Here is a 21,926-nt window from a genome sequence, read left to right on the forward strand (position 1 = left end):
TGCAGCTCGCCCCGGACTAGCCTGATTAGGCACGTATTTCACTACGGAGTATTATGGGTTACACTTGCCTCCCTCTCTCCCTTGTAGTATGCATTTCGGCCCAGGGCGAACGAAAGGAGGCTTATGCAGATTTGGTCGGTTAGGTCTTTCACAAAGTTCTCTTTGCAAAGTGCGTATATATATTCTCTATGTACTTATATCTAGCTATGCTGACTCTAACATCCATATTTCCATTTTTATCAACACCAAGATCATGACATGATCGAGTAGATGAAGACTTCGAGACTCTCGCAATGACCCTCTTTCTTCATGGATCGAATACTTTACCCGGATTCAAGAGCCAACTAAGCAGGAGACTTAGCAAATATACACGATATACGTCAAGTGGATGTCTTAATCAAGTACTCACTGGGGATCCAGGGTGTCTTTGAGGGCTTTCATAATACCGATAGTTGCTGGACCGAGCTCTTTTTGTAGGCAGTGCTTCTTTTTGTTAGCTGAAACAAGATGGGTCGAGACAATAGCATAATTACCTTCTTTCCCAATCCGATCCCATGCTCGCCTGATACTGTGCCCTCCATCTCCAGTGCTCTCACCATCATCCCATCCACACAATCTGACACAGCTTGGCGTTCCTGCTTATCATCTGGGTTGTACATGACAATCTGATGGAAGTTGCCATCACCAACATGTCCCAGAACACTGTTGAAGAGTCCAAGGTGGCTGGCCTTTTGCTTTGATATTTCTGTGGTATCGTGTTACTCCATGCCAATGTCAGAGGAACCATGCTGCTTACCGATCAGTTCGGCCATTCGAGACAGAGGGACGGCAACATCTGTGGACCAAATCTGTGTGCCCTCTGGTCGGACGGCAAGGCTTGCCCACAAAGCTTGTTTTCTGGCAGACCAAAGGGATTGCATCTGATCCTCCGTTTTGGCAAACTCGAAAGAACGACAGCTGTTAGACTTGGCGATCTCCTTTGCCAAGTTAATGCTGTCTTTAACTGCATTCTGGGAGCCTGAGAACCTGCATCGTAGTGAGAATTTGTACCATCTTAGGCAACAATAGCAGCCGCGTGCTACTTACTTTAGGAAAAGTGTAGGATATTCTTCCCATACTCTTCCACCTGCTCCGCCGCTCTGGTTAATGACCTTCATCTGAACATCGTCCATCAATTCCAGGGCAGCGAGAGGAACTCCACGTCGCATGATCTTAAAAGCCGCATCAGCCGCTTCCTTGACGGTCGAGAAGGTAGCTGTCGCGACAGAAAAGTTCTCCGGCATTATGGCTAGCTTCAAGGTCGCTTCAGTAATTATACCTAATGTCCCCTCAGATCCAGTAAAGAGAGCTGTGAGATTATAGCCAGCTGAGGTTTTCCGAGGTCGGTGGCGAGTTTTAATAACCGATCCATCCGAGAGCACTACTGTAAGGTTAATAACATAATCCTTCATTGTTCCATATCTCATAGCATTAGTACCACTGCAGTTAGTAGCTACCATGCCACCGATCAGTGCAGTAGGGCTAGGATCAAGCGGCAAGAAGAGACCAGTATGCTTGATTTCTTCATTCATATTAGTCCAATTGACACCGGCTTGAACCACGATATCCATATCCTCAGGGTGAAACGCCACGATTTTATCCATGCCAGATAGGTCGAGACATACTCCTGAATGTGGGGAGCTAAAATTGCCTTCGACACTGGATCCAGCCCCGTATGGAATCATCGGTACCTTGTACTTGGTGCAAATACGTGCAATACTCGAGACTTCTTCAGTCGTTTGTGGCCGGATAATTGCCACTGGTCGTACATCGGTATTTGACGTAGACCACTCTGAGTAACCATGGTCGTCGAGGTCATCCGAGTCTACGCTCACGATGTCTTCTCCAAGTATTTCACGTATATCATCGACAGCCTAAATGGTCAGCAACCCATATTTAGCGGCATTCGAAATCTGTATTATCAGCGTACCTTTAACATAGTTGCCCTATCCGCATATGCCATTCCCGCCCGAATAGGTGATCTGTCGCTTTCCCTCCACCTGGGAGTAGTGTCCTTTGCTGGTATCTGGAGCAGATCAGTGCTTACGGCCGATGCGAGAGCCAAGCCGCTCGCTGCGGCTCCTAGTCCTAGCATGAGGTATCCTAGAGGACGCTGTTTCTGCCGACTGGACCGCACATTGGAAGAAACATATCTTGCGAACGAACGAGGTTGGAGGATGGTGGTGGATTGTCTTGACATAGCTAACAACGATGGCCGGTAAAAGCTCGAAGAAATGGTCGATAGGGTCACCATCTTGGGATATGTATAACGAGTGAATGGGTTCTGGGATGTGTGACGTTGATCTCGAAATAGTTAGTAGTGACGGAAAAATCCCAATAAGACAAGTAGAAAGGTTCCTTTGCCGCGTGCCTACGAGGCAAATATCCTACTGATACGAGTTTCAATTCACTGCTCACGATCGGAGATGATTGAGCTGGGAAAATTGAGGCCGAGGCCAATGGCAAACTGCGGTCTCGGATATTCCCAGAGTAGACTAGACTAGCCTGTTCGATATCCGACCGGCTCGGATATTTATGTAGTCTTCGGGCCGTCAGCACTGTGGCACCACCCTTGGCATTTCACCATCGGATTGGTGCGATTCGACTCGTCTTGTTTATGGCTGCTGCGCCGGGTAATATTCAGGTGATGTGACCCAAATCCGGGGTAGATAGTCTGGGGCTGGTGCAGTTGAGGCACTCCCACTGTTAATTATATTAAAACCACGACATCCGCCCATTTGTGCTCAGCCTAGCTCGGACAACCATTCTGGCGAGGTCCTTCTTTCATCATCCTTGCTGTTTTCCGACCCCATTCAGCCTCTCATATCACCCATCACTATCACCCATGCCACCTTCGATCACGACCATGACACATCAGAAGGACGAGGCAAGCTCCAAGGCTAGCATTCACAGCAAACTATCCGCCGTCAATCTTGAGACTGTTCCTAGCTCGGTAGTTGGAACCAGCGTCGAGCTTGATGAGGAGACGAACAGAAAGTTGCTTCGAAAGATCGACCGGAAGCTGATGCCTGTGGCAAGTCAGGTCTACCTAATTGTATGAACTGAGGCTGACTTTGAAAGCTCTGCTTGACCTACGCCCTGCAATACTACGACAAGGCCATCCTCAGCCAGGCCGCCATCTTCGGCTTGCGAGAGGACCTGAAACTCACCACTGGCATCAAATACTCCTGGGTCTCTCTCATTTTCTACTTTGGATATATCGCAGGTACTTATCCCGCCTCATTCCTCGCCCAACGTTACCCGATTCGAATTGTCTGCACGTCTATCTGCATTGTATGGTCTTTTGTCATCCTTTGCACACCGGCCTGTACTTCCTATACCGGACTCCTCGTGAATCGCTTTATGCTTGGTCTTGTCGAGGCAGGTGTATCACCTATCTTCATGCTCGTCGTAGGTCTCTGGTATACCCACTCGGAGCAGGTCTCACGATCTAGTTGGTGGTATTCCTGCAGCGGAGGATCTCTTCTTATCTCACCCCTAATCAATTACGGACTTGGCCATATCAAGGGAGGCGCTCTCAATTCCTGGCAGTGGATGTATATCATCGCCGGACTCGCTACTCTGGCCTGGGGTATTGCCCTCTGGTGGCTGTTCCCCGATAGCCCTCAGAATGCCAAGGGATTTACGGAAGCCGAGCGCCGACTCCTCTTGGAGCGAGTCCGAGAAAACAATGCCGGGATTGAGGACAAACATTTCAAGTCCTACCAGTTCCGGGAGGCCTTATTTGACTATCGGCTATGGGGTATCATGATTCTATCTATCGTGTCCTGCACAGGTTCCGGCGCCGTGACAACATTTGGAACTATCGTCTTCAAGGATATGGGCTTTGATGTGTTTACTTCACTGTTGCTTAACCTACCCATTGGAGCCCTAGCCTTTATCTGTATTCTCGGTTCAGGCTATATCGGCAGGAAGGTTCCCAACTCTAGGTTGTATATTATTGCCGGGGCATGTGTTCCTGTCATTCTCGGCTGTTCCTTGATCTGGCAACTTCCAGACTCTAACAAAGCAGGGCGTATCATCGGCTTCTATCTTGTCAACTTCTTCTCCTCTGCGTGGGTTCAGTGCATCGGCTTGGGGACTTCCAATGTTGCTGGACATACTAAGAAGGCTGTATATGCTGCTTCAACGTTTATTGGTTACTGTCTTGGAAACATCATCGGTCCTCTCATGTTTGACGCGTAAGTATACTACCGTTGTTGCTCCCATATAACCGCATATATGCTGATTATCGTAGGAAATTTGCCCCGCGTTATGACGAATCATTTACCGGAATCATGATCTGCTTTACGGTCTGTGTCTTTGCTTCCCTTGCACTCCGATGGTTATTTGATCGGGAGAACAAGCACCGCGACAAGGCTTATGGTTCTCCTAACCTCAGTCACGGCTTAGAGGATCTGACAGATCGGGAAAATAAATCGTTTAGATACAGGCTATAGTTTGTGTTAAATGACATCACCGGAAAGAAGCATTAATATCACGATAACTTGGCTTGTCATGAACTCCTTTGACACAATAAGTAACTTGTTCTTTGCTGTTTTATATAGCCTGTTCTCGATACACCAAGATGTAATACGCACACCGTTTTGTAAGTACTAGATGTTGCAAGACCACCCAAGCAGAGCTTCCTCCAGAGTGTTACATTCTAACCCAGGAGTTCCAACCGTAGTCTTATAAGTGCAATGTTATAGAATGCTTTTAGATTTGGCCATTGAATAAATTCACGAGCAGTCTGTCCGGTATAGTTCCTGAACTCGGCGATGTTTTCCTGGATCCACTTAAGGGCTTGTCGTTGATCCTGAAGGTCTAACTTCACCAAGCCAGCTTTTTCAATTGCGCGGCCTGGGAGGATACGAAAGGGACCGACACGATAATTGAAGGTGACAAATAAGATCGGAGTCTTCATTTTCCTGGACGTTTCGACAAGAAAGGTTCCGTTGTTTCTACCGTCACGGGTACTTTCCTTGTGAAACCCGTTGCCGGGAATCCACATAAGGATAGGTAACTTGTCACCGGTCTGGGTACCAGAGGGCCGTACAATATTGAGGTACAATCAGTCTTCATCCATAGGATCAGTCGTGTTCTGACTGAAACCAATCAAGTTGATGGAATTGAACATGCATCGTGGTGAGTATGCGGTTGCCTTCTTGACATCAGCCCATCCATATGCAGGAGACGCTTCTGGAGGCGAAGCTGTCCAACAGGCGGTGCAGCATATGGGATGCCAAAGAGGAAGTCCTGCTTATAGTGGGTACTAGAGGTTCTAGCTAAGGTGCCGTTCCGAATGGTGACTCCTGGCCCACTTGCCTTGGCCACAGCTTGGTAGGCTGGATTGGCTAAGGCATAACCCAGGAGTAGAATCCAAGATAGCAGAATGAGTGGGGGACTCATGATCAGGAACTGTTTGGAGAAAGATTACTTGGGCAAGTGGCCGTAAGTGGATGAACCTTACTTGAATGCAGTATCCAAGCATTTGGCTGTGCCATTCGAATACTTTGTTCTGAAGAGACATCTGTCTGGAATTTATGTAGTGAGATTTTGGTAAACTTGTGCAATATGGAAAAGAATTTGGATATAAGAGAAGCGACGTCAGAATGTATCTAGAAGATGCTTAAGTGGTAGTAAAAGACTGTATTGACTTCTGATTTCCCCCCCAATCTGGCATATACCCTCTTCTTATAGGGCCTCAAAACCAATAACGCTACGTCATCTCTCCGATTTATGGAATCTTTAAGCTACTACTCCGCCTCTACCTCTTCGCCCCTAATGCCCAGTTCCTTGAATCACAGGTCGCAAGGATTTAAGCTACTAAGGGTGTACATGACCTATATGAAATGACACAATCCCTCAGATTATTCATAGTATCCAACAGCGACGCCTTTTTACGTTGTTACTGGGCGATATGCCAGAGGACTAAACTGCCTTTTGTTCTCTCTAAGGAATTAGGAAACCTATGCATGCCAAATCCTAGAGACCAGCTCACTGGGGTTTGTGTCTTTTCCTCAATAGACAACTGCTGCACATCATAGAATGTCTGATGACAGCTGCTCACTTCTCCACGTTGGCACATCTAGATCTTGTTGAGTATACTATGTTGATTTGACAACAGATGGCCGCGAAGGCTCTTGCTTTTTGCCACTCCAGATCACTCTAACTGCTGAAAGGCGAGGTTCAATATGGGCATACAAGTACTGCCTATCGCTTTAAAAAACGTGACTGCAAGTTGACTGCTCCTAAAGACATGGCTCTCGGAACTCGGAACAGGAACTGCAGTGGAACCGGAACTGCAGGTCTGTTAACCTTTTGTCTTGTCGCATTTGTCCTACTATATCCGAAATTTCGTGACACATGGCTTCGTAAGCTTATAAAACTTAGTGTGGTGGGGAAAGGCTATGTTACGGTAGGTTGTCGGCAGGGAATTATTAGATACGCGAGTAGGGTTGATATCCAATTAAAATAAGGTTAATTCTAACACTTGAGGGTCAATCTAGTTCCCAAGGGTAACATGCTTAGGCAACAGAGTGAGCTAGACCGTAGCCCCGCCACATCCGATACATATAACTTGTTCTTAATAGGTTCTAGGCGAATTGCAGCAGGCAACAAAGCCAAGTCCCCATTCTAATAAAGGCTGTTATATACATACATGCATGACTTCGTATAGCCCTTCCAACTGCTTTCACATGTCAAGCCATAAATGCCTCGGCAACGAGAGAAGTGGCTCAATACGATTCATAACATCCTGACCAATGAAGAGCCTAGAAGCCAACGAGGACTACTCTGCCGATTTTATGTCATAAGAATTAAAACATTCTAGGTGCGGAGGAGTGATGAACTTGTGCGTCCTTAACATACTATCTACCCTTGACCCATCAGACACTATTATTCAGAGATTAAGAATAGATTCTGTCCCAAGTCACTTAATGCCATCGAGCCGAGGATCCCATAAAGAATTACAAAGACAGAGTACTCGCACTACCGCTAGCCATACCTTGAAAATTAGCACCATTCGGCAGTTGTCTGCAAATACCACCTAGTGGTAGCCGGAGAGTTTAAAGTGCAGATCTTAACCATTTCCAAGTCGAGAGCAAAAAAGAGAGACCCACATCATACCTTTCATGAAACGGTCGATGACATCAACTGGCTAAAGGAATTCTGGTTTACTCGTACACATTAGGCCTAGTTACTGCAGCCGGATCCGTGAAACCCGTGGAGCCGAGCAGTATAATAATACAGAATACAAAAAGAGAAAGACCCTCATCTTCTGATGCATTTCCTCTATCTCCACAATAACGTGCAACTTTGATACTAAATACGATTTCCAAATCACTTCTAATCTACCTCTATCTGCGGTTGGAAACTCACAAAATGGCTGGTTATAAGACCCATCTCACCGCACTGCAAAAAACTGCCAAGGCTTCTCCATTGGTCCCAGCGCTTAAAATACCACAGCTCTCATCAGATGGTGACCTTCAAGGATGGAAAGATATTTGCTACTCCCAGCTTTTACGTGACGTTGAGCAATCGGCCAACTATTGGTCCTATGAGCTTTCGGAGAAGGGAATCGACGCTGGATCGGTCATTGGATTGTGGCAAGTATAAGCAACCCAATGCGACCAGACAATGTCACTGACCTGTGTCTAGGCTGAAGGGAACAACTTACCTGGATCTCCTGCACATATGGGGCATCTCCAGAGCTGGATACGTTCCTCAGCTTATTTCTTCTCACTTAACAAGCAACAACGTGGTCGCAGAACTCCTCAGCGAAGCCAAAGCAAAGGGACTTATACATGATCCGGCGATTACCGCTTCTGTGGGTGAAAACGTTTCCGCTTTCCCTGCAAGTGATTTTCTCGATTTGAATATTAAGCAGTACCCGCTGGCTGAAGTCAGCGGCCCTACGTCGGGTGAAGAGATTGTTTTTATTCTGCACTCTTCTGGATCTACCTCTGGGAAACCAAAGCTGGTCCCTGCAACGGCTAGGTGGCTGGATTGCAACATTCGTAAAGCCCAGCATTTCACGTTCCGCCCTTCAGGAGCTGAAGCCCAGGAGACAATTGTAGCTAGGTAAGCAAGCGTACTATCAAACTGAGCATCATCTAATATAACTATATAGTGGTAGCTTCTGTCACGTCGCGAGTACACTCGCATTCATTTCATTCGTCGATAGAGGCTGCTGCATGGCTTTGCCGACATCAATCCCCTACTCACTTCCCGAACTACGAAGAATTGTTAAGGAGTGTAAAGTCACGTTGTTTAACATGTTTTCCTCGTTCTTAGCCGGCGTCATCAAAGAAGCCCGCAAGGACCCCGAGCTTTTAGCAATGCTCCAGAGCTTTGATGCCTGCACCTGCGGTGGACTTCCACTGGAGGAGACTGAGGGAGCTTGGGCCCGGGAGCAGGGTATCAACATAGTCGACCTTTTCGCCAGCACCGAGGTTGGCTGCATGTTGATTGGCGTGGGAGGGCCAGAGGGGAATTTACTGCGGCTGTGGCCGGAATCAACATTTGAAATGAGACCCATCTACGTTGCGCCAGATGACACTATAAACGGTGCGCCAAGCAATACCGCCAATGGCGCATCGAGCGGGAAGCTGGTGGAACTCGTGGTCCCCAGACATGCGCTTGAATGTCCGCACCCCTCACTCTGTAACGAAAAGACAGGCGACTTCATTACAGGCGATATCTTTCTACAGGTCGAACCAGATCGTTACATCGCCAAGGGCCGCAATGACGACTGGATCAAGATGGAGATCTCGCTACGCTGCGATACGCAGTCCATTGAGAATAACGCAATTGAGATGTGTGGCAAAGACCTCATCAGCGCCGTCGTGGTCGTTGGAGCCGCTAGAACTTCGCCAGCGCTTCTTGTCGAGGCCAAGCAAACCGAGGGTCATGATGAATTGCCGGCTGAGATTTTGCGTCGGATTACCCCATTCCATGAGCGCAGGTATAAACATGAGCGTATCCTAGACTCACGACTTATTATCGTCGTGCCTAATGGTGCACTACCAAGAACTCCAAAGGGTAGTATACAGAGGAAAGTTGTTGAGAGAGAGTTTAAAAAAGACTTGGACAGGATTTATTCGGAGGTCTATCCCAGGATGCGAAACTGAGATGTATCAGCAAGGTAATAAATTGACTTATTTGTGAGAAAATTAGTTACACGAACTCCGCCGTTTTGCAAACACTAGCCACTATCCAATTCTACTCAAGGGTTCTAGTTATAAAAGACTCGGGGTCATGGCCGGGCTGGACGAAGATTCTCTGAATCTGATGGCGTCTGACACGAACGTTGGATCCCTCAGGTAGCGGCAAACAGAGGGCATCCTCCATCATCAAGCCGTATGGTTGAGTGCAGTCATACGCAGTCACCCCCAGAGCCTGCATTCCCTCCAGGACACTCTGGATGGCGTTTTCGGAACCATAAACCTTGGCCTGATATGCCATTTCCGTTTCCCCAGTGGTACCAAGGTAATGGCATGCTTTCCAGGCGAGGTACCGAGTGGTTTCTTCAGGCATCTTCATGCTGAACAACAAATCACCAATAGACTGGTACTTGATGGTTGGAGATGGCCCACCGCGTTTCTTCGCCGTGACAAGTTTGTGCGTGTGGCAAAAGAAGATCCCATCAAGCCAGCAGCACCAGCACCAACGAGCATAGCGGACTCGGTAAATGCAGCTACATTTATCACAGCACCAAGGCCGACAGAAGCAACGATGATCTCTCTCAGAACGTGAAAGATGGTAAACTTGGTTCGTAGGCCTGATGACGCGCGGAACCCATGTGTCTCAATGTCACTGGGTACTTCGAAAGCGCCCCTTTGATGTCGGCCTCGAATTCCCTCTTTGTAATCACAGTAAAACCGAGGGAGTCCTTTGGAGGGCCAATCTTTTTGAATCGACAGAGAAGACAGAGTACAGATGGCCCCCCGAAGTCCCAACCTCCACTATTGGATGCCCACAGCTTCCCACCGCTAATGATGATTTCGTTTCCCTTGATCTCAGAAAAGGTCTGAATCCCTACACAGCCTTCGTCCTGGATGTAATTGGCAATTCCACCAGGCACCGAGAAGCCGAGTGATGCGAGTCGCCCTGTAAATTGAGGAAAGGGGCGAGAAACCTTCTCTTCTGTTCTTCGCTCCCGTACATGAAGATAGGTACGAGCCCGAGATCTGTCACCAACCATGTCATGGGAATGCTAGAATCAGCGGCGAAAAAATCTTCGGCAATGATGGCAAGATCAACAAGGTTTGCAGAATACTCCCTTTAACCTCTTGCCCGACTTGGAATGGACCAAAGTCAACTACGAGGACAAGAAACAACTTGTTAACGCCTTGGAAGGCATGCATACTGTTCTTTTGTTTATTGTTGCTTATCTGGATGTAGGATGCGTTGCCCATATTAACCTTATGGAAATCAAACAATAGCAACAATCACAACTCTTACTGCAAGACAATTAAAAAGAATAAACTTATTGTGTGTACTCAAGTAACTTATTTCGTGTGAGTGACTCTCGCCAAGATGAATCTGAACTGCACCCTCTCATCCATGTTGCCCGCCTTTAGCGCAAGCTACCATTGCTTATAATAACTTATAAATTTAAGTATTTAATAAGGAAACACTAACTTCATATAACTTAAATAACCTAAGACTACTTGCCACCCCAGGCCTTGGCGATAATCTCTTCCACAGACGTAAGAGGAATATCTGGAAAGCGCCTGTCAAGTCTGCGGTCATCGTCGGGCAAGAGGCAAGCCCCAGTAATGATCATCTGGCACAATGCCGCCAGCATGGGTTTGAACTCGTCCTCGGTGACGTCTTCGGGGTGCCATAGAAGTGTGGCGTCTCCCTTTTCCAGATTTTCTAAAGGGTCATACACAATCTCCATCTTGGAGCCTGAGTTTTCATATTAGAAAGGCCCAGAGGTAAAAATATTAGACACATACCTCGAAATCTTTCGGCAATTGCAACAAGCTCATTAACAGAGATATCAGAGCCAGACAAGAACCCACGCTCAGGCCATTTTTCATCCGTATCAACGAGGCGAACGATGAATCGGGCAAGATCTTCGCTGTAGGTGACTGTGAATTTCTCATTGCCAGAGCCAGGAACCACGGCTATTCCCTTTTCCATGTCAAGGAGCCATCGGAACGTCTTAAGGTTGCTCTTAATGTGAGGCATACCCCAGTAATCTGAAAAGGCGCCAATCGAGATGCGGATGTACTCGAGGCTCGTCTCCTTGAGCGCTCTGGCGTTGGGCATCCAGCCTCCGATTCCAAGGCCTGAGCTAGGGTCACTATCACCTTGTATGAGTAGCCGAGTTTCGAATTGTTATTGCCACGTACTCCTCATCAATCAGGGAAACAAATTCGCTTGGTATAAAGCGTCGAGTGGTCTGAGACTTGTCTGCGGCGGCAATGAGGCTCAGCTGTGACTGGCTGCCGGCGTCGGTCTCGAGGTTAATGGTAGATACCACGGTATCGATTTTATGATCTTGTAGGATGGTGGTGAGGGACTCGACGTTGGCGTAGTCCACCACAAGAAACTCGGGAGACCCAGGAATGCTCTCAGCTGGTACCTATGGAACAGAGTCAGTCCGGCCTATGTTATGATGGAGTGCAATCTGTATACCTTGCGGCCGACGATGAAGACTTTGTGGGCTCCGGGGCGCTGCAGATGCTCAACAACGGTTTTGCCTACTCCTCCTGTACCTCCAGCAATAGCAACAATGGCCATGGTGATGAGTCTTGAGTGTGGACTGTTGACTTGGAGTAGTCTGTCATGTAAAGGCGAGCCTGTGGAGAGAAGGTTTCTAGTTCTTACAAAACGATCCCTTTGGTATTTATAACATGGCCCACTGTGGTCTTGAACTATTCATATTACTAGATTCCCTTTTGCGATGCGGAGTTTGCGATGCGGAGTTTGCGATGTGGAGTTGCGTAAGTGCTTGGCCTTAAGCAGTTCGGATCCACGGTCGTTTCGCGGTCCGTATTAGCCTCCATGTAAAGTCGGCATGCGGATCCCGCGGGTTCCATATATGATCAGAAGTCATCCTGGCTAATTCTTTGCACACAAACAAGGCCTGGTAAACATCATTTCAAAACTTGCAACCGTTAAAATGACACTCTGTTTAATGATTCCTGTTCGTATCTCAGTTGAATAACACTGTGTCTCCGGAATCTGATCATTGAAACCAGGACCCAAATTCTTCACTAGAATTTAGCCCTTCTAGATCACCCCATACCCCCAAATTGCATATCAGGCCCGTACTCCATTTGAGTTTGGAAGCTCTGTATTTCCGTATCCATTTGCGTCTCCCCTGGCCTGGGTATCCCTGCTTCGGCGAGAAGTATCCCGAAGGATGTTCCAGATGGTCGCCCAGAATGATGCCGGCTGTCTTCGGTAGAGCCTGATTCGCCGACATATTTACACGCCACGTTATACATGAGCTCAAAGACACGACGCTGCTTACCGTAAATATCTGAAGCATCACGGGGAAGAATTTGCAATGCCCGGACAACAGCTGATAAATTCTCAAGGTGACTCGGATCCCGCGTTTCAATCGCGTGGCAGAAAAGCACTATAAATGGCACAAATGGTGCAGCTAAAAGAGCCCTAGATAGTCATTGGACATGTGATCGGTAAGAACTATAGATTTACGACTTACCATTGTACGTAAAGTTCGACAGTACTAGATTCGGCATCTTGTAATTGCGAATAGACTTATTTATGCTCCTCAAGACACTCCTTGGCTGAAGACAGGCATTCGTTGCAGAATGCGGAGCCAGTATTGGAACTCGGCTGTATACTTCGGTATATCAGTGTGATGATGGCCAAATGAGAGATCTTATCAGCACGCCTGACAAGCTTGGGAAGCAGATCGTCTGGATGCTCATGTGATTCTTCCATAAAGGACTCCTATTATTCTGTGTTAGCATATATGCATGATGAGGCCTTGTGTTAGCCCACTTGAATTCTACAGCCGTCTCGCAGGATACAGTGATGTCTCTATCTCGGAGGAGTGGTGGTCGGTTCAAACACAAAGCAAGAAGTTTGTCCATTATGTAAACCAGCCAAAAGAGCCAAATTCTGCGCTGCCGTTCTTGTTTCTTTTCTTGTTTACTAGGTACGTCACGATGATACCCCGTGGTGAGACAGATTTGTGCAGCAGCTGCGAGATAGCTCCAGGCCTGAGACATGCTGCATCGATGGACGAAATAGATGGTCTATGTAGATTTCAGCTTTTGCAATGCGTGCCTCTAGTCTTTCAACCATATAGCCATGAGAAGAGCGAGCACGGAGTCATATGTCGAAGGAACATTAAACGGCAGATTGGCTAGAACTGATTCCAAATTCTGCTGACAAAGCAAGGCTTGAGAATTCATCTCTTCTTGCGACGCCTTGTCATTTTGCATATTTCCATATGGTACAAGTACTTTATGCAGTCCGCAATGAACCAGGATAAGGTCGGCCAGTGACGGAGTCCCAGAGTATACAGTGAAGAAATAATCGACAACCTGGCCGACCTCTATCTCCATGCACCAGCAGAACCTAAGATGAGGCGACTCTAAGACTGTAATTAGTTTTACCTGTAACGACAGATCTCTATTCGGAAAGGAAACTTGCCTTTGAGCTTATGGATCGCAGCCATAGCAAGTTAAATGGGAGGTAGCGTGAAGTTGTGCTGACTCGCATTGGGCGAGATTAGATGGGTCTCAGGCGGCTTCGGACTACCATGGCCAGACCCCCTTTCTTTGAGCTAATCCCTCAATGCGTCCAAGCATGGTCTGACATCTGGCGAAACGTGTAGCAGATGGCTACTACTGACAGCCTGCTGCGCAAACTTGGACTCGCTTTGGGATGTAAGTTTCTGTATCTGTTGCATTGAACACAAAGAGGTACACACTATCCATCAGGCACAAGTACACGCTTTCTCTTGGCTCCAGGTTTGGCTGACGTAGGGTACACGCATTGCTCTCTTCTTCGTGAGCAGGTCCTACGGGGGATATCTCGATCGCAGCGCACCTGTCATAGAAGGGTCAGCATTGGCACCTCAACAATGAGCATAAGGGGCTCAGGAAGATAGCACCTTGCGCTGGCGGCACTGATCACACTGTCCAATAAAACGCACTTACTGCTATTTAGAGGGTGGGGTACAAAGATGGCAAGTGGGGTGGGTAACATATAGCATATGTAAATGCAGCGTCATACGCAAAAGCTAGTTTCGGACTTTTCTTCCTCGTCGTAAACAGCTATTTTTAGCCGCTCCCCGGTTCGGAATATTGTTGAAACCAAGCCGGAACCTAGCACGACACGCTCCGAGCCGTTGAGTTTATCCCTCAACTTTGTCTCAACGACATCAACCAACGCGCAACAACGCAACAAAGAGGGACAAGCGATGCCTTGCAATATAGATCTAGTCAAGCATGGTAAGATGAAACGGAATGTGTTCCTCGTTATACAGTATTGAGCACTTGCAAATGAGTTGGTTATTTGGATGTAATTGTGATTGTAGCTGCTGATATATTTTAAATAGTAGGGTAGTAAAAGATAGCTAAATAGAATAGTATATAAGATATAATGCAGTTACGAAGGCTATTTATTTTAGTAATCGCTATTTTAATAGCTAGCTTATATTTAACAGTAAGAGAATTAGCTAAACTTAGGTTATTTACAACTATAAGTTAGCAATGCAAATAGATACTAATAAGGTAAATGTTTTATTACATAGGCCTGCTATTTAAGTTTAAGTAAAATAGAAAATCTTAAAAGTAAGAAAAGTAACTTATTTACTTATATATCTTATATTAACCTATTTATATATTTTTAAGTAATAGTAATTAAGTTATAATATTAGTTACTATTTTAATAAGAGGCTACTATAATATAGCTATAGGACTTAACAGGGTAATATTATAGGAAGAAACAGGTATAATATTTAGGTATTAGTATAGTATAGTTTCTGACAGTAGTGGGAAGTTACTCTATATAATATATATATCTATTAAAATAAAGTTAAGTAATAAATAGTTTATATATTAATTATTATAGGCTACTAAAGTAATTTATATTTAAGATATTATATATATTATAAAATAATATTATATTAAGAAGTTTAAAAGTAAGTAATATCTATATTAATAAACTAAATATACTTATAAAACCTTTTTAATATAATAATAAATATACTCCCTTATATAATACTTATAAGGTCTAGATTTTAAGTTATATTAATTTTTAAAATAACTCTAAATTATTTATTACTTTAATCTTAAGTCTATTTTTTATTAATATAATTCCTTATATTTTGGCTTTAAAATAGCTTATTATAAAAACTTATTTTAAAAAAGTATTACTAAAAATATTAAAAAGTAAGTTACTTCTTAATTAAACTTTATTATATTAGTTATATCTATTAGTAGGTATAAATACTAAGTCCTAGGGCTAAATAATAAACTACTTATCCCTAATAATTACTTTAAATTTTAAAAGGTCTTTTACCTTTATACTCTTAGGGAAGATATAGCCCTATTAGGTTAAGTTATAAGTTATCTTAGGGATTATATTATATAGCGCCTTATAGATATTATTAGAAACTAAGACTAAAGTAATACTAATATTTATAATAATCTTATTATTAAATTAATTAATAGTCTTATTATTTATAAAGATATTTATAAATAAAAATATCTAAAAACTATTAAATAAATTAATATTAATTTATATAATTTCCTCTTTAAGGATTAAGATGAAATAATAAAGCTAAAAGTATAAAATAACTTAGGCAAATTAGTAATTTATAAGCTATAAAAAGCTAAGATAAAGAGCTTAGCCTTTTTAAAAATATTACCTTACTAGATTATATTAATAATAGAAGTATCTATAAGACCCAAATTCTAATTAGTTATAATTATACTAATTTATAGGAAAGTAAGGCTAAGAAGACTATTATTAATTCCTTGGGTAAATTACTAATAGAGTTTTAATATATGCTTTATAATTTAATTCTTAATAATTAACCTACTAATAGTAATATTATTTAAGCTATATTTTCTAAATATAAAGATCTTATCTCTATATAAGATTTTTTATATCTTATTAGTAAGCTTATTAAATAATAAAGAAGATAAAGAATTAAAGATATTATAACCCCTCTGGATTCTCTTATTTAATTTAGTTAAGAAGACCTTAGGTACTTAGTTAGTATTATTTACTCCTTATTTTAGAGCTAATTAGGAATACTTACTTAAAGGTCTGTAAATTTAGTATTAAAGTCTAACTTTAACTTCTAAGAAGGTATGCTAATAGATACCTTATATAAGTATATAAAATTAAATAGTATATCCTTTATTATAACTTCCCTAATTTAAGTTCTATTAGTATCTAGCCTTTTTTAAAGAATCTTTATTTAATAGGCATACCTGCCTATAGTAGTATAAAATCTAACGTAAGACAGCTTATATTATTAAGTTTAATAAGCTTAGAAGTATAATCTAGGTTTAGTAGGTTTAAATCTAAAGTAGTTAAGAAGGTAAATATAAGATTTAATATTATATAGCTTATAATTTAGGTTTTATATAGCCTTAATCTTACTTAAGCTATAAATAAATATAAATATAAATTAAGCTTATTAAATTACTTTTATATTAAGATATACTTATAATATAAGAGATAAATATTAAAATAACTAATACTAATAAAGTAACTTTAAAAAAAATAAAATATAAAAATTAAAGAGATATTAAGGCTAGAGTTAATTTATATTATTAATTATAAAATTAATAGAAATAATACCCTTAAATTAGCTATTAAGGGTTCTTTATTATATTCTTATATCTTTACTAACCGACCTATATAAATTACTAGTAATAGCTTATTTAATTATTATACAAGGAGCTTAGTGGCAGAGGGAGGAAAGAGGGAGGTTTACGCGGTAGTAAGACCTTTCGTTCCACTCCCAATTTGATTTAGATGCCAATTAATTACAGAAGACTAGTAAGAATAAGGGGTATAATATAATAGAATAAAGTATTAATATATTTAAAGTCTATTAATAATAGAGAGAATAGTTAATATATAAATATATAATTTATATATTTATATATATTCTTAATTACTTAATATTTATAATTTTAATTTAATACTAATTAATTATAATAGGTTATCTAAATAAATACTTTTAATATAATATTATAAATTATAATTATATTTAAAGTATAGTAATAATAAAGATAATACTTAATATATAAAAGTATAAGCTATATATATAGATAGCTTAGTTACTTAATACCTAATTAGTATTTAATTAAAGGCAATTTCTAACTATTTATAGCTAGGCTTAATATATAATATAGAAAAGAGAGGGTATCTGTTAAATAGCAGGTAACCTAGGCTTTTATATACTTTACCTCTAATAAAGCGGCCTTATCTATTAATTTCGGAGGTAGTATTATAAGGGTGCTAAGTCGGTATTCCCTAGCCTAGTTTTAGCTCTGCGGCAGATCTTTTTAGCCTACTATAAGAAGTTTTTTTCAACATCCTGCTATTAAATAGCCCTATTATTAACTAAATAGACACTCTTTTCCTTATAAAATATAGATATTAAGTTATATAGTAAGTAATAATTATATATTTTACCTATATTATTATAAAAATATTAAGTGTTTAAAACCAGTTATAATATATGCTGCTAATAGTAAGTGGAAGAATATAGTAACCTGCTAAGATTTGGGCTCAAGGCTATTCGCACACTCTTGTATCAATTTGTCCCACTCTTTGGTCCGCAGTTGCTTCTCTGTTATGGCCTTCAGTGTTGACATACTCTGCCAATCGTCAAGACTTATCTCCTGTTCCAATTCCACATTGAATCTGAAGTAAGGAATTTCTTCGCCCCCTGACCTAGAATTTAACATTTTGATCTTATGATCGAAGTCCTGGTGTTTTGCCTCCGTGTTAGTCGCATACGAGACAACTGTGCTGACGGTGTTGAGATATCCATAACCGGGTTGTTGTACTGGCATCTTATCGCGCCCTGTCCCAATGCTTACAATGCAGGAAACTTTTGGCGGATTCGGAACAGGCTTTCTTTCAATGGTTTGATCAAGTTCATACCGGGCATCCCAGACTTGGTTGATGGGGTTATTGTTGAGGAGGCCGCCATCCCAGAATTCTTCCTCCATAACCTTGACTTTAGGTAGGTAGGTTGGAGCAGCGGACGTGGCAAGGGCGGCATCTCTTACTGTGATATGTGCAAATTTGTCTTCGATGCCCGACAAGGGGACATATGAGCGAAATAGCTTAGCACATTCGTGGTGGGTGCTAGTAGCACACATGAACCTGGGGGTCAGTTAGCCCTTCCATTCATGTTCATTGGAGCAGAGGTGTGCAGACATAGGTGTGGTTCCAGGTTTGAGGAGTTCACTTTGACCACTTTCGTTCTTATCCTCCATAACTTTGTCAATGGCCGTCTTCAGGTAATAGTCCGAAAAGTAAGAAGGGAGAATGAGGGATTTAAATCTCAAGTAGGGATTACCGATGTAGTAGCCAAGTTTGCCCCACTCATGAAGATTGTAACCTCCCAACAACTTGGGGAGCCTCGGGCTAAAGACGTTCTTAGCCATCGTCGTGTATACGTTGATTGCCTTCTCGGTATCCAGTTCCAGTCGGAACAGCAACAGTGCAATCAGTCCGCCTGTGCTGGTTCCACCGGCGAGATCGAAACACTCTTTTGGAAGCTTCTTCGATTGGCGGCCCTTATTAATTTCCTTCATGATGGCATCCAGGATTGTTAGACTGCAGATACCTCTGATCCCACCGCCGTCCAGGCTGAGTAGCCGCAAACCGGACCCGGCGCCGCCTGATTCTGAAGACTCGGGAAGCGGGATATTAATCTGATTCTCTTTGTAGCCCACAATCGTCAAATCTGGTTTGTTTGTAAAGTAGGCTGTGGCCCCTATCGGGATTCTGTCGTTCTCAATGAACAGCTTCTTCTCTGCACCAGTAAAGATACTAATAACTCCAAACCCACCCTTGCGAGTCCAAAGCGGGAAAACACCCATGGAAGAAGTGCTATCATCACTTGAAGAAGCGAGAGTCTTTGTAGTCGCTGGACTCAGGAATGTCTGTAGGTTCACGTGAGTAAAAACAGCCTAGACCTCGTATAATAGACACAAGACATCGTACCGTAGTACTGTAATTTGCACCCCCGCCAGTGCTCGACGCGCTGAGGCCGAAACCTGATAATAAGCGATTTGGGCGATACTTCGAGACGACAACTGTGATGTCCTCGTTATGCCGATTTACTACCCACACGCAAGGTGGTATGCCCTCGAATGCTCGAAGACCTGCGCCGAAGATTCCCTATGACCCCAAATCGAATCTCATTAGCTAGGAAACCGAATCGTGTATGGGAATGTTGAAAGGACTAACCTTCTCCGCTGCATGCGACGGGTGGACTGGTATGGTTTCCCACCCCGTTCTCATCTCTGGTGCTGGGAGTTGCACTGCTGGAATGGATCGTTGTTCAGATTCTCCTTCTGTGACAGAAACCATGGAGAAGGGGATATCGTATATGTCAAATTGCATTGGAGACTCTCGCGCTTCGTGTATGACGTCCCTTTTTGCCCCTGACGCAATATGATATGTGACCTCCTCCAGACTTTCAAGACTTGACCTTCTCGAGGTGAGAGTCGCGAGTCGGTTTGCTGATTCAGCCGAGGTAGCCAGATGTCTGAGATCGACCTCCGCGTTAGATAGCACCAAGATCAACCGCTCATCGACTCTCTTGCTTCTTGGCACAGATTTCGGCCATGCAGTTTGCATGCCCTTGAGCACATCCCCGAACTGACTCTTCCCTAGAGTGTAGGACTCGCCAGATTGCAACAAAATTCCCATTGGGCTGGATGTAGACAGCAATGAGATTTTCCCGGCGACGTTGACGTCGAAGACCGACACGTATACAATGTCCTTGCCAGTGTTGTGAAGCGAAACACAAATACGATCTCCCTCTGTTATGAAGCCGCTGCCATCTTGCTCGATAGGTCGCCCCGAATTCCCTTGGTGTACCGTTCCGAACTCCACTTTCAGTCCGTGGTTTAGGACTTCTTGTGGGTTTTCACATCTCAGCCTCAGGAGGTGTTGCGCTTTAGCAAGAATCTCAGCGTCCCGTATAATTTCGGCAAAACCAGTAGCAGAAGTAATTTGGTTATCAAGGATCTGTCGCGATGCGATCTGTACTCCCTTCTGGGTATGTAAGGTGATCCTTCCGGCTTCTTGTTGGAACTCGGCGAGATGGGATGGATCTTTTTGGTGATTGTAGCGTCTCAGGAACTTCGAACCTTTCACGGCGTCTGCGAGGCCCGGAAGGCCTTCCGGCAATATGAACGGCCATTCGTAGAGAGCTTCTTGGCACAAGAAAGCCAACGCTCCGTTTTCGGGCAGGCTTCCTCCCACTGACTCGAACTCCAGGTCAACTAGCGCTTTAAACCCAATGATGTGTGTTACAGTAGCTTTTGCAATCTGATTTCGGTTGTCTATTTTAGTCGAGCCAAAAGGCATGATGATGTATTTGTTGCCTTCGCGGACTCCAGCCACTCGACCTGCCTGGAGGACAGCAGTTTCTTCTTCAATTGTTATGAAGAATGCTTCAGACGACTTCTGAGTCAATTCAAAACACACCCGGGTATCTGGGCCCTCCGCCCGAGGATGCTGCTGTGGGAAATCCACCTGCACGAGCTCGCGGACCCGGATTAGCAACGTTCTCCATGAAATGTCTTGACCATCTGTTTCTTCCATCGCACGGACAAGGGCCTCTGTCATTATACCGCCCCACTGGCCGTTTTTGAAATATTCCCAGGCGGTTTCTTTTGTAGCAGAGGCGGCTATTCGAACTGCATCCTGGTTCCCTTCGATAGCGGTGTCTCCACCAAGGTAGCCCTTCTGCTTCAGAGTTTCGACCCATTTGACTATGTCATGATGTTGAACCTCAAGCAACTGCTTGGGGGTCGCATTGTCACCGTGGGTCTCATCGCGCGCCATTCGGCCAGAGTGGCAGCAGTCGAGGATGATGGTCACATTGGTAGACTTGTCCGTGGTGTCCCGGAGCATGTGGGCTATCTCGATGTCTAATATGCCCTTGAAATCTTCATCGGTGGTTTCATTGAAGTCGAACGGTACGAGGAATTGATATTGATTCGGTGATTGGCAAACCCTCTTGTCTTCTGTCTCCAGGTTTTGCCGTGTCTCGACCAGTCCCCCGTGTCCGGAATAGTAAATAACAACCGTGTCTCCAGACGAGCTCTTGTCGATGATATTCTGCCATGAAGTTCGAATTCCATCTCGAGTCGCATCTTTGCCACAACATTGAGTGATGTCGAATCTAAATGCCTGAAGAAGCTCTGTCATCCTATTGACATCATTCAGCGGACCTTGAAGTCCTCCGAAAGGACTGGCAATGAGTAAAGCTCTCTTAGTTGTGGACATTGCCAAGCAAAAACGGACTATGGAATAAGTTTTTAGGAGTTAAGATGGCACTTTAGTTTGCGTAGAGACACATCTATGAAATGAGCAACACTAAACTTCCGCTCATATCCTGGGAATGCGAGACAAACCGGGCGTAAATATAGGTGCAATCCCCATGGAATGGTGCTTAAGACAAACATCCACCGTTTCAACCCTATATTCAGTGATAAAGTTTGATCAACCTCCATATCCGGAGTCCCGGTGAAAAGTGTTCTGCCATTACAAGCTAAGAGCAGCTAAGGTTTGGTTTCCGTATTGATACCCAATAGCAACACAACTTCATATAGCATGTGGTAGGATAAGAGTTTTCAGCTGAAAAACTACTTATGAATTCTTGTTTAGCTTAT

At 43.7% G+C, this 21,926-nt stretch overlaps 7 protein-coding genes across 7 annotated transcripts; 2 read left to right on the forward strand and 5 right to left on the reverse strand.

Annotated features, from left to right (window-relative positions):
- Window positions 1–104: 104 nt before the first annotated feature.
- Window positions 105–2,517, reverse strand: BKA55DRAFT_578342 (uncharacterized protein). Its single transcript, XM_046193697.1, has 6 exons — window positions 1,970–2,517; window positions 1,087–1,913; window positions 797–1,026; window positions 534–745; window positions 410–483; window positions 105–344 (listed from the first exon to the last, which is right to left on the reverse strand). The coding sequence occupies exons 1-6, from the start codon at window positions 2,291–2,293 to the stop codon at window positions 308–310; spliced, it is 1,704 nt and encodes a 567-aa protein (XP_046045676.1). The 5' UTR covers window positions 2,294–2,517; the 3' UTR covers window positions 105–307.
- Window positions 2,518–2,628: 111 nt separating this feature from the next.
- On the forward strand, window positions 2,629–4,828 carry BKA55DRAFT_578345 (major facilitator superfamily domain-containing protein). Its single transcript, XM_046193698.1, has 4 exons — window positions 2,629–3,073; window positions 3,121–4,241; window positions 4,298–4,648; window positions 4,730–4,828. Exons 1-3 carry the CDS (start codon window positions 2,885–2,887, stop codon window positions 4,497–4,499), a joined length of 1,512 nt encoding a protein of 503 aa, XP_046045677.1. The 5' UTR covers window positions 2,629–2,884; the 3' UTR covers window positions 4,500–4,648; window positions 4,730–4,828.
- A 2,507-nt stretch (window positions 4,829–7,335) lies between these two features.
- On the forward strand, window positions 7,336–9,211 carry BKA55DRAFT_651222 (uncharacterized protein). The gene is made up of 3 exons (XM_046197318.1): window positions 7,336–7,649; window positions 7,702–8,124; window positions 8,174–9,211. The coding sequence occupies exons 1-3, from the start codon at window positions 7,426–7,428 to the stop codon at window positions 9,171–9,173; spliced, it is 1,647 nt and encodes a 548-aa protein (XP_046045678.1). The 5' UTR covers window positions 7,336–7,425; the 3' UTR covers window positions 9,174–9,211.
- Window positions 9,212–9,214: 3 nt separating this feature from the next.
- Window positions 9,215–10,246, reverse strand: BKA55DRAFT_707609 (uncharacterized protein; the record flags this gene model as incomplete). Its single annotated transcript, XM_046200718.1, has 2 exons — window positions 9,215–9,739; window positions 9,867–10,246. The coding sequence occupies 2 exons, from the start codon at window positions 10,244–10,246 to the stop codon at window positions 9,265–9,267; spliced, it is 855 nt and encodes a 284-aa protein (XP_046045679.1). The 3' UTR covers window positions 9,215–9,264.
- A 465-nt stretch (window positions 10,247–10,711) lies between these two features.
- BKA55DRAFT_543335 (uncharacterized protein) lies at window positions 10,712–11,796 on the reverse strand (the record flags this gene model as incomplete). Its single annotated transcript, XM_046190582.1, has 4 exons — window positions 10,712–10,956; window positions 11,007–11,356; window positions 11,406–11,638; window positions 11,692–11,796. 4 exons carry the CDS (start codon window positions 11,794–11,796, stop codon window positions 10,712–10,714), a joined length of 933 nt encoding a protein of 310 aa, XP_046045680.1.
- Window positions 11,797–12,293: 497 nt separating this feature from the next.
- Window positions 12,294–12,764, reverse strand: BKA55DRAFT_543336 (uncharacterized protein; the record flags this gene model as incomplete). Its single annotated transcript, XM_046190583.1, has 2 exons — window positions 12,294–12,640; window positions 12,728–12,764. 2 exons carry the CDS (start codon window positions 12,762–12,764, stop codon window positions 12,294–12,296), a joined length of 384 nt encoding a protein of 127 aa, XP_046045681.1.
- Window positions 12,765–17,697: 4,933 nt separating this feature from the next.
- On the reverse strand, window positions 17,698–21,685 carry BKA55DRAFT_578352 (uncharacterized protein). The gene is made up of 4 exons (XM_046193699.1): window positions 19,489–21,685; window positions 19,243–19,419; window positions 18,451–19,181; window positions 17,698–18,396 (listed from the first exon to the last, which is right to left on the reverse strand). The coding sequence occupies exons 1-4, from the start codon at window positions 21,538–21,540 to the stop codon at window positions 17,781–17,783; spliced, it is 3,576 nt and encodes a 1,191-aa protein (XP_046045682.1). The 5' UTR covers window positions 21,541–21,685; the 3' UTR covers window positions 17,698–17,780.
- Window positions 21,686–21,926: the final 241 nt, after the last annotated feature.

Source organism: Fusarium redolens (genome assembly GCF_020744475.1).
Source record: "Fusarium redolens strain MPI-CAGE-AT-0023 chromosome Unknown BKA55scaffold_15, whole genome shotgun sequence".
Classification (NCBI taxonomy): Eukaryota; Fungi; Ascomycota; class Sordariomycetes; order Hypocreales; family Nectriaceae; genus Fusarium; species Fusarium redolens.